Genomic DNA, 12,734 nt, shown 5'->3' with positions numbered 1-12,734 from the left:
AAATCTTTTTTTTTTTAAGATTTATTTATTATATGTTTATACAGTGTTCTGTCTGCACACCAGAAGAGGTTACCAGATCTTATTATAAATGGTTGTGAGCTACCATGTGGTTGCTGGGAAATGAACTCAGGACCTCTGAAAGAGCAGCCTGTGCTCTCAACCTCTTAGCCATCTCATCAAACCCCTCAGACCACAAATATTTTCAAAATGTATTCATAATATGTTATTTGTCATACAAACCTAAAATGAATGTTGAACATGCTCACTTTTACAAAGATTTATTTCATTTCATTTTGTATATGGATGTTTTACTTATATGTATGCCTGTGCACCAGTGCCCCAGGAGAGTGCGACAGATCCCCTAGAACTAGAGTGGCAGATGGTTGTCAGTCACCATGTAGGAGAAGAGAATTGAACCTGGAGATCTCTGGAAGGCAATCAGTGCCCTGAGCCATCTCTCTAGCCCATACTTACTTTTAAACTTATTAGAAACATACTATTGTGGTGTATGCTTGTCATCCCAGCACTCTGAAAGATGAGGCAGGAGGATTTTGAGTTATAAAGCAAAAAGAGAAAGGGAATGGAAGAGAGGAAGTAAGGAGGAAAGAGGAAAAAGAGGAGGGAGGAAGAAAATATTACTTGTAACATTCATTTACACAGAATTATAATGTTCTTAATTAGTCTGCAACTCCAAACTGGCAAAGCCAGTCATTCCAGTAGACTGTTAAGAATCAAGACACTGAAAAAAAAAAAAAAAAAGAATCAAGACACTGGGCTAACAAGACACAGCAGGTGATGGCACATGCTACATAAGCCTGACAATCTGAGTCTGAACTACTGAACTATGGAATTCACCAAAAGATGAAAGGCTTCAAAGTTGTCCTTTGACTGCCACATATGCACTGTGCTAATACCTTTTCCATTTTAATAATTTCTTAACATATGCATCATGCTAATACCTTTCCACTTTAATAATTTCTTAATTAAAAGGAAGGAAGGAAGGAAGGAAGGAAGGAAGGAAGGAAGGAAGGAAGGAAGGAAGGAAGGAAGGACATACCTGGCAATAAAGGAACAAATTTATAAAAGAGTTCTATGGACTTGTGTCGACATTCTGTCTGGGGCCTTCCACAGTGAGCTAAAAGCCACTTGACCAGATCCAATAAACAAAATGATGTCAAACGTGGAAATCCCCTAAACCGAGAGAGCATGTTGTTATCAATACACTATCCAACATTCAATGCACACCTAGCAAAGAATCTAGAAAGCTGAAACTCAATTCTATCATACTGACACAAATAAAAAGCATATTAATTTTTAATGTATTACTACTACAATGTAATCAGGTATCGTGTTAATTCATAGAGCTCTTCTGCTTCCCCACTGCTGGGATTACAGGGGTTTGCCACCAAACCCAGCTTCAATATAGTTAAATGTGTGTGTGTGTGTGTGTGTGCGCGCGCGTGTGTGTGTTTTCATGCTGAGGACAGAACTTAGGACATTAAGCCCATTTTCTTTTAATTTGGGAAAAGCATTAAAATATGCTTAAACAGAATTATTTATTTCCAAACAATATTCCCTTTAAGCAACAACAAAGACAAAAGCTACTATCGGCTGTAAAGCAGTGCTTCTTAGAAGCTCACCTTTGTGAACCAGTCATAAATTTTAAGTTCTCTGAACCTACCCCAGCCCAGACTCAGAAATCTTGTAGATGGAGCCTGCACAACAATCTGTATTTTAACTAGACTTACAATTAATTTTAATACATGCTACTAACCAAGAATCAAGTATCTAAAGTGATGTTAAGAGTCAGACACAATTGTCTTAGCTTGTTTCTGTTGTTTCTTTACAGTCTCATTTGGCTGAGGCTGTGCAAGAACTGCTGACCCATCTACCTCTACCTGCCAAGAGACTATAGGCATAAGCCTACCACCTTTCATGTTGGTTTCTTTGAGATGAGGATGAGAGGGTAGGAGAAAGATGAAAATTAGCCCAAGCTGACTTCACACTGATGATCCTCCTGCCTTCGCTTTCAAGCAGTCAGGATTACCAGTGTAAGCAATCATACCTGAAGGTATCAATTTTAAAATGGTGAAAGGTCCACAGTAGTGGCTGCCAATTTTAGACTCCCCAGTACACTGCATAGAGAACCAATGCATTGTACCTCCATCCTGCCTGTCAATATGGCATTACTTGTGTCCTGGGGTAATCACTGGCCAATACTCAGCCTGGCTTTGAGCAACTTTGTTTCTCAATTTCAAAATTCCATGTCCTTCAAAATTCTACTATTTTGATACTTGGCTCTCCACATCATTGTCTTCCTTTTTATTTCCCCCTTGAATTGCAGTTGTCTAATGGAATAGTTTCAGCTTTGCAGGATGAAAGAGCTTTGGGAACTGGTTGCACAGCAGTGTGACTGTACATAACACTACTAGATTGTACATCCAAAAATACTATAACATGATAAATTTTCATGTGCACAATTCATCACCATTAAAAATAACAAATAAGCTGAGCAGTAGTGTTCCATGTCTTTAATATCAGCACTTGGGAGGCAGTGGCACGTGGATCTTTGTGAGTTCAAGACCAGCTTGGTCTACAGAGCAAATTGTAGGACAGCCAAGGCTATACAGAGAAACTCTATTGTGATGAAACAAACAAACAAACAAAAATCCAAACAAATAAATTAATCTCTACTCAGAGATTTAACTCCTGTGCTAAATAAGGTCCTGAGTAGTGGTGAATAGAATGAACTTATAAATCAGACAGACTTTGTTCCCCTCTACATTTCCCTTAGACAAAGAACTTGAACAAGGAGCTCAATCTTCAGAGTATATCTTAAATCTAAATATATGTTTTTATCCTTCAGATTACTATTTCTTATCAAATCTAATGTTCCCTAAAGCCTTCCTGAAAAACTTGCTAACAAGTTTCCAATGTTTAATTAGTCACTAAATAGGTCTCTAGCCTAAAAAGAAGCTGGTAACTTGGAGCCATGACTATCTGAATGAGCACTATCTACTCTTCTCACTTTGCTGCTTAGTCAGCTCTGCATGGATACTATAGCATGTTCTACAGTATCTGAAGGTGAGTCAATTTTTATACTTCAAAATTTACTGTGTAACAGTCTGTAAATATTCTAGTTAAATACGTACTTACCGAACTTGTATTCAAACTTAGTACAGGTTAAAATACCATACCCATCTCAGTTTCAAAACTTACTGTCAATTTGGACACCTATACAAACTATAATCAAATATAGTCTTCCTGACCAAGTATTTTAAAACTTAAAGGTTTAAATTCTGTTAGAAAAGTGACTGTTCATACCATACTTCTACACATTTCCTCTTTACAAAGATATTTCTTTATATTGTACACATTCATTTGCCAACCTTCATCATATGGAAATTAGCTCTGTGTTAGGAGAAAAATGAAACAGTATCACCTACTGTGGCAAACGTCGTTTTTTTGCTTTATTTAATGAAACATGCTTCTTTTCAATGATGCGTCTTAAGTGATCAATGGCATCACAGCACTGCTGAATTGAACCTGTATTTGTATCCAGTACATAGAAAACATATAGAAAACCATCATTAATAAAAAATAGTATTACAAGTCTGTTGACCTAATTTTGTGATTACTAAGGTAATTTTACTATAAATTTAGTATTTCTTAATCTCAGAATATGAAATTAAAATAAATGACTTACATTTCAAGTCCTAAAATAAAATCCATACTCGTAACTGCAGGGATGCATACCACATGGATATATATTATATACATACATTAAAAAAAGAATATCACATTCAATAGAAACTACATGACCAGAAGCCTGCATGGCAGATTAGTCAGGAAAAAACCTCCAAGGTACCAAGGAACCAACCCAGGCCAGACTATATATACATCAATTCAAAGCCATTCTTTATGGGTTGTAAATTCCTTGGTTTGTCTCTTTCCCCTATAAGGATAAACTACATTATAGTTTAATATATAGTCACTCTAGAAAAGAATAGAATTAAGGACATAACCACCTAAGATTCACCAACCAGGACTGCTGAGTGCATAGACAAATTTTTGGAGCATGAAGACACAAAGAAAACTTTTTACAAGCTAGATTTGAGACATTTTATATGAGAAAACAATGTTATCTTCCCTTTACATTTTTCAGATCTGCTAAGAGGAATATGAAAAAAAGAAAAATAGTACCTCATGAAAGAACTGTGTGAGCCACAGATTCTGTGTCAAACAGGATCAATATGTAGGGAGAACACAAGGATAACACATACCCAAGGATTTCTCATCTGCATGTGCCAAGGCCAGGCTTTCCATATATGTCACTAGGGCTTCAAACACAAACTGTTCAACTAAGGATTCTTCTTCCCTGCAAAAATAGAATATTACACCTCACCTAAGAAAACAATACATCAGAAAAGTCAAAGAACAGTAACAAGGAAAGTCTCACTCAATAATACAGGCTAAGCTGGAACTCAGTACCTACATAGTGCAAGCACTAAAGAAAGCATAGTCTGCTTGTTGGAAAAATTAATTTTCTTAGACACTAAGAACAAGAAATCAAATGTAATCTAAGGCAAGATTTGAATTATAAATATTTTGTTCACAGCAAACTATTAATAAAAAGGGAAGTTTAACCTATCTTTTCATGAAAGAAACAGAAATCAAGATCTGAATAAGTGAACTACAGTATGAGACCAGGAACTTTATAACTAGGCTCAAATATATCTTAAGTAATCAAAATATGAACCATTATAAACACTACATTGCTTATTCCTGTTATCACAAAAATCCATGCTTCAGGATTCAATGAACTCTTGAAAAACATTTTGTATATACTGATTATAAAATCATTTTCTTTGCAAAAGTTGTCGAGATGCTTGAAGTGCTAGTCAGTTGGTGAGAGGTGCAGTGAATATACTGGATGAGGCAAAACTCTATACATGAAATGTTCAAATTTAGACATGCAGCAGGATACTATGAAGAGAACTGGGCTCCCTATGCTACAGGTTGTGCAATTTTCAGTGCATCAATTTGCTTGTGAGATCTTAACAAGCTTGTGAGATAAAATAGGACTCAGATAAAATAGGGCAGTGGTTCTCAACCTCTGGGTTATAACCACTATGGGTTGCATAACAGATATTTACATATCAGGTGTTTATATTATGAATCCTAACAATAGCAAAATTACAGTTAGGAAGTACCAACGAAACAATTTTATGTTTGGGGGTCACCACAACAGAGAAGCTGTATTAAGGGGTTGAAGTGTTAGGAAGGTTGAGAAGCACTAATGTCGTGGGTCAAGCGGCACCTGACTACCCAACAGTGACCAGGACATTTTTAGCTACAAGTCTCACTCTGGGAGACGTTTCTTACTGAAGTGGTCATCACTAGAAGCTGCACATAATCTACTTTTTCTCTATGTCACAAATACAAGTTCACCGCTGTGCAGAACAAGAAGGGATAACTTTTTTTTTTTTTTTTTTTTAATTTCAGTCAGCTCAAGAGGGTTTACCAATCTGCTTCAGAGCCAAATGGCTCCTAAATGGTCGATGTAAATGCTTTGGCACCTTCTTTTGAAGATCAGCTTTAGTCATTGTTCTCAATTGGTTACTGTAAACTCCTCCTCCATACTCTTCATCTTCAAGGCTATACCTTTTGGAAACATTTTGAACTACCACTGCACTGCACATTCATTACTAATTCCTGAGGCAAATGTGCCGTGTGTGCCGTACGTTGTCTTCCCTGCTTTACAACCCATTTTTACCTCAAATAAGAATTGCTTAAATTTGCTTTTTGTGTAACATCATTTCTAGTACAAAATAAATGTGAAATAAACAACAATAAGTCATTAGCCAAATAACAAGATGAGAAATGGACATTAAAATGATGTACACCAAAGGCCAGAAAGATGGCTCAGCAGGAAAAGATGCTAGTTGCCAAACCTGATGATCTAAGTCTAATCTTGGGAACCCATATAGTGGAAGGGAGAGAATCAGTCTCTCGGGTTGTCATCTGACTTTCATACATGTGCCTGAACACAAACACACACACACACACACACACACACACACACACACACACACAAATTAATTAATTAAATTATATTAAAAATATTACAGCAGGGTATGGTGGCACATGCCTTTAATCCCAGCACGATGGAGAAAGTGGCAGCCTGGTCTATATAATACAAATATAAAATTACAATGAATTTTGCACCAATGTTATAAAAATAATGCACATAAATAAATACTATCATTGGCTACAGCAATCATGTGTTAATAACATCTTAGCCAATAATGGAACAGTCTCATAATTTAATAATATCTGGTGGTGATGTAGTCACAAAATTTGGGCAAATATCCCATAAAGATCATATAATGACAAAATAGCTTAAGGACACCTTTCTCAGAATGTTCTATCATATTTATCTGTGAAGCATAACTTCAACAGCGGTTTCAAGCACCAAGAGCAGGCAGCTATTGGCTTTCACTTATCACTTTCCATAATGCAAAGACTATGTAGTTTAGGTTAATATTTCTAAATAAAACTGAAAAGAAGAAGGAAACAAGTAGCATAAAATTTGAGAAAAATAACTATTTTGTAGGACAACTTTCTAGACTCCAGGTGTTGCTATACACACAACCTATAAAGCCTTTGTCAAGGACAAACCTAGAGGGCAACCCGTGATTCAATTAATCTTCCCCTTGGTGTTTATATGTCTCTGTGGAAAATTGCAGGGCACCTTTTGTACTGAAAGAATTTTACTGATCCCCATTCATCCTTTATGGTTCATCTCTAAGGAGCATTCACTAACTTGTTATACACACATTCTCTATGCTTTGAAAGCTCTTACACATGTGTTTTTGGTTGTATTCTCAAAAAATATTTGCAAGTATTTCTTCACAGTGTCTATCTTAAATGCACACAATCTATCACATTTATGTAATAAATGCTTGACATAAAAATACATGGACTTAAACATCAGGGCACTTCTCAAAATCATACTAAAGGTTTCAAGAGCTATCTTACACATCTTTCCTTGACACAAAGTTTACACACCTGAATTCCTTGTAGATGTGGTTAAAAGCAAGTGCTGCACCTAGTCTCTTGAAAACATTGGGATGAAGAGCAAGACTGTATAGCCGCTTGAAAAGTGACTTGCTGTTTACTGGACTCTTCTCTTGCTGCTGAGGTGTTGTTTGCTTAATGGACCACTTGAAAAATTCTCGAATACACTGTCCACAAAAATCTCTTAAAGTACAGTCAACAGGGTTCACAATACCATCCTTAATCAAAACAAAGACAGACTCATTGTGTTTATTGTCATACCTATAGATTGATCAATCATTTTGTATGAGTATATATGCCAACATTCAGGAGTTTAAGGCAAGAACACTGTGAGTTTGAGGCTAACCCAGGATATACAGTAGGTTCCAGGCTAGCCTGGGCTATAGCCTAAACTACAGACCCTAACTGAAAAACAAAAAGATTTATGCAATGACCCTTCACTGCCCATAAGAAGGCATATGATCTGGGTCAGTCCAAGAATAAAGTTGGTAATGACACTGCCTGATTGCCCTGAACAAACGGGGATGTGTGATGCACCTTATATTCCACACAACAATATGGTAAAGCAGGAGTCCTCATAAACATACCACATTTCTTCTTGATGGTCTTGGCAACTTCTATGTTTTTGTTAGCACCAACTTAACAGAAACTGTTATATAGCTGCATAACGGAATCAGTTTGTAAGAAAAAAGATTTAAAGGATGTATGGACAAGCTTACTAGGTATTTCACTGGAACCCTTGCTATTTATTTATTTGTTTGTTTTTAAAGCAGGGTCCTCTGTAGCCTAGCCTTGGATAGAATTGCTATGCCACTGAAGCTGGTATTAAACTCAATTCCCCTGTCTCTACCATATAAGTGTGACACTTACAGACATGTGCCAGGTAATTCTAATGTGAACACTGTCTCCCCTAAATGGATTAAATAACTGAACATTATCACCACTAAATGGATAAAATAACTAGAAAAATAATATTTAAAGGAAACAAAGTTATTCCTACAAGTTCAAAAATAAAATAAATATGCACCAAAACCCAGCTTAGTTCACAGAACCAGTGAGCAGACCCTAATGACTACCTCTACTACCTCAATAAGAATATGATATAAAAAGTAAACCATGGACTCCATAACCCTTTAGCTGATGAATCTGAATGCAAGAGAAAATTAGATAAATTAAAAATTCCATTCACTACTGAATTAAATACTGTACCACGGATTTAAAAAAAAATCTGTCATTAATGAAGAATATTTTTACTTCTTAGACACACAACATACACCACATATTCTTCTCTTATACCTTTAAAATATATAATTTTTAAACTTACAGCCACTTAGAAAGCAATATAAAAATATATACATGTTGACTAAAATTTAGTTATAAATATTAAGAATGTACTTATGAAAATAAATACGGTACTGTGTACAAAGGGGAAAAACAGTCAAGAAGAAGGCTATATTATACTTTTTGTAAAGATCTAAATGTATACTAAATTTCTGGAATGAAAAGTAAAGAATCAAATGCTACTTACTAGTATCGCTTCTAGTAAGGCAACAGTATCTTGACTTTCAAACTTCTTATTGTTAGTAAACCAGTGAATCAGCTGCATTACAAGTGGTTCATAGAGCTGCCTTGTCACCTGAAGAGACAATTTCCAATGTAGTTTACATCCATTATATGAAAACAAATTAAACATTTAAATGACATGGGTTTTGTAGTTGTTGTTAATACAGGGTTTCTATGTGTAGCCCTGGCTGTTCTGGACTCGCTCTGTAGACCAGGCTGGCCTGAACTCACAGAGATTCATCTGCCTTACCCTCCCTGATTGCTGGGATTACAGCTGTGTGCCACCACTCACAGCTAAATGGCACTTTCAATAAGGCAAGATGAAACAAAGCTATCACTGTTTCGTTAGTTTCTCTAGTTCAGTTCCATGATGAACAGTCTAAGAGTCCTGGAAAGGAATATATGTACACTAAAGCTCATTGTTCATCTAATTGGGAGAGCAATTTAAAATACTGTTAGTATTTCTGTATCAGGAAAAAGCTGGATCTTGAGGAAGCACTATTCCTAGTTGTCTGAGAAAGCACCAGATTGATTTCCAAAGTAGTTGTACGAGTTTACATTCCCACCAACAATGGAGTAGGGTTCCCCTTTCTCCAGCATGTATTATCACTTGAGTTTTTGATCTTAGCCATTCTGATGGGTGTAAAGTGAAATCTCAGGGTCGTTTTGATTTGCATATTCCTGATGACTAAGAACGTTGAGCATTTCTTTAAGTGTTTCTCTGCCATTCAATATTCTCTATTGAGAATTCTCTGTTTAGCTCTGTACCCCAGCTTTTAATTGGATTACTTGATTTGTTGCTTTTTAACTTCTTGAGTTCTTTATATATTCAGGATATTAGCCCTCTGTCAGATATAGGGGATGGTGAAGATCCTTTCCTAGTCTGTAAACTCATTTTGTTCTGTGGACAGTTTCTTTTGCTTTACAGAAGCTTTTCAGTTTCAGGAAACCATTTATTGATTGTTGATCTTAGAGCCTGTGCTGTTGGTGTTTTGTTCAGGAAGTTGTCTTCTGTGCCAATAAGTTCAATGCTCTGCCTTACTTTTTCTTCTAGGCATATATCCAAAATATGCTCAAGTACACAGGGACATTTGCTCAACCATGTTCATAACAGCTTTACTTGTGATAGCGAGAATCTGGAAACAACCCAGATGTCCCTCAACTGAGGAATGGATACAGAAATTGTGGGACATTTACACAATGGAATGAATACTACTCAGCAATTAAAAACAAGGAAATCATGAAATTTGCAGGCAAATGGATTGAACTAGAAAAGATCATCCTGAGTGAGGTATCCGAGAAGCAGAAAGACACACGTGGTATGTTCTCATTTTTAAGTGGATATTAGACATACAATGTCTAATAGGATAAACATACTAAAATCTGTACCTCAAAGAAGCTAAGGAAGAAGGAGGACCATGGGTAAGATGAGCAATCCTCATTCTGAAAGGCAAATAGGACAGACATCTGAAGGAGAAAACTGGGAACAGGATAGGAGCCTATCACAGAGGGCCTCTGAAAGACTCTACCCAGCAGGGTATCAAAGCAGATGCTGAGGCTCATAGCCAAACTTTGAGCAAAGTGCAGGGAATCTTATGAAAGAAGGGGGACATAGAAAGACCTGGAGGGGACAGGAGCTCCATAAGACCAACAAAACCAAGAAATCTGGGCACAGGGGTCTTCTGAGACTGATACTCCAACCAAGGACCATTCATGGAGATAACCTAGAACCCCTACACAGATGTAGCCCCCAGGGCAGCTCAGTCTCCAAGTAGGTACCCTAGTAAGGGGAACAGAGGCTGTCTCTGACATGAACTTGGTGGCTGGCTCTTTGATCACCTCCCCAAGATGGGAGCACCATTACCAGGCCACAAAGGAAGACAATGCAGCCAGTCCTGATGAGACCAGACAGGCTCGGTTCAGATGGAAGGGGAAGAGGACGTCCTCTATCAGTGGACTTGGAGAGAGGCATGAGAGGAGATGAGGGTGGGAGGGTAGGACTAGGAGGGAATAAGGGAAGGGGCTACAGCTGGGATACAGTGAATAAACTGTAATTAATATAAAATTTTTTTTAAATGAAAATTCATTAGGAAACCCGCTACACTATTTGCTAATAATCATTATTATTATTACAAAAGAAAAGCAAATAAAATGAAAAAAAGTAAAAATAATAGTAATAATACTTTGTGTCAGCGTCTAGTTGCCTGATCCTCCCATCCATGCATTATCTTTAAAGCCCAAGATCTAGCCTAGGCCCATAACCAGTGTCCTGGCATAGTCTGAACAGCCAGGACCATGCCATCCACAACATGACAGAAGTAATGGATACCTTGGTCAAAGAAATTTTTAAATCTCAAAGTATCTAGGCACAAAACAGAAAATCTGGGATAGTATAAAAAGACTAAACCTAAGAACAACAGGAATAAAGGATGGAGAAGAAACCCAGGTCAAAAGTACAGAAAATATTTTTGACAAAATCATAGAGAAAAATTTTCCTCTATGAGATGCCAAACAAGGTACAAGAACAGAGACCACCAAATAACTGGACCAGTAAAGAAAGTACCTAAGGCTCAAAATAATCAGAATAAAAAATGGATATTAAAAGCTACAAGGAAAAATACACAAGTAACATATAAAGGCGGACCTTTAGAATTACACGTCACTGCTCAATGGAGACTCTAAAAGCTGGAAAAACTTGGACACATGTGCTGCAGACTGTAAGAGACCACAGGTGCCAACATAGATTACTAGACCCAGCAAAACTTTCAATCAGCATAGATGGAGAAAATAAGACATTCCATGACAAAACTAAAGTTAAGAAATATCTATCTATAAATCCAGCCCTTCAGAGTGCTAAAAGGAAAACTCCAATCTAAAGAGCTTAACCATACCCAAGAAATCATAATTCCAGACCAGCGCAATCAAAAGGGGAATCACACACACATACCACCACCACCAATAACAACAACAACCAGGAATCAAAAATAATTAGTCATTTATATCTCTCAATATCAATCAATGTTCTCAATTCCCCATTACAAAGACATATACTAACAGAATGTATAAAAAAAATAGAATCCACCTTTCTGCTGCATCTTACACTTCTACATCAAGGATTTAACATCATCTCAGGGTAAAAGGATAGAAAAAGAATATTCATATTCCAACCAATTGTATCTAAGAAGCAAGCTGATATAGCCATTTTAATAACTGATAAACTAGATTTAAACTATTTTAAATTTAGACTTAAATTATTTATTTAAATTCTGATTAAAACTAATTGGAAGAGATAAGGAAAGATACTTACTACATATTCAAAGGAAAAATCCACCAAGAGGACATTGCAATTCTTAATATCTATGCACCAAAAACACAAGGGTACTCAAGTTCATAAAAGGAACACCACTACAGCCAAATTATTTATTTGCCCTTACACAGTAATAGTGGGAGAATTCAATACCCCACTCTCACCAACAGGCAGGTCGTCCAAACAAAAACTAAACTGGGAAATGCTGAGCCAACTGAGCCAATGCTGAGACAAATGGATATAACAGATATTTACAGAACATTTCACCCAAATGCAAAAAAAATACCTTCTTCTCATCTCATGGAAGTTTCTCCAAAACTGACCAAATATATATATATATAATATATATTATATATATATATTCAGAAACAAAGCACGTATCAACAAATATAATAAAATTGGCATGCATGCTGGCACACGCCTTTAACCCCAGCACTCAAGAGACAGAAGCACACAGATCTCTGAGTCCAAGGCCAGCCTGGTCTACAGAGTGAATTCCAGGACAGCCAAGGTTACACAGAGAAACAGTCTTGAAAAACCAAAAAGAAAAAGGATGGATGGAAGGAAGGAAGGAAGGAAGGAAGGAAGGAAGGAAGGAAGGAAGGAAGGAAGGAAAAAAATTGAAGTAGCACTCTGCATCCTATCTGACTACCACAGATTAAATAACACTAGATGTCAACAACAGAAAGCTTACAAACTCAAGTAAACTGAATACAAAATGGCTTAAGACAGAAATCACGAAAGAAATTAAAGTCTTTCTAGAATTGAATGAAAATGAATATAC

At 36.6% G+C, this 12,734-nt stretch overlaps 1 protein-coding gene across 2 annotated transcripts in view; it reads right to left on the bottom strand.

Moving 5' to 3' along the window:
• The window catches only part of Prkdc (protein kinase, DNA-activated, catalytic subunit), a 203,951-nt gene that overhangs the window by 144,612 nt on the left and 46,605 nt on the right, over positions 1–12,734 (bottom strand). For both annotated transcript variants that reach the window (XM_060391032.1, XM_060391033.1), the window contains 5 exons: positions 8,609–8,716; positions 7,072–7,298; positions 4,284–4,378; positions 3,447–3,546; positions 1,058–1,191 (listed from right to left, as the gene is read on the bottom strand). In XM_060391032.1, the coding sequence (XP_060247015.1) occupies positions 1,058–1,191; positions 3,447–3,546; positions 4,284–4,378; positions 7,072–7,298; positions 8,609–8,716 (664 nt within the window). The remainder of the gene's footprint in view (positions 1–1,057; positions 1,192–3,446; positions 3,547–4,283; positions 4,379–7,071; positions 7,299–8,608; positions 8,717–12,734) is intronic.

This window comes from Meriones unguiculatus, chromosome 9 (assembly GCF_030254825.1).
Source record: "Meriones unguiculatus strain TT.TT164.6M chromosome 9, Bangor_MerUng_6.1, whole genome shotgun sequence".
In the NCBI taxonomy this organism is placed as follows: Eukaryota; Metazoa; Chordata; class Mammalia; order Rodentia; family Muridae; genus Meriones; species Meriones unguiculatus.
Note: the sequence above shows the minus strand (reverse complement) of the source record. Positions and strands in the feature narration are given on the sequence as shown.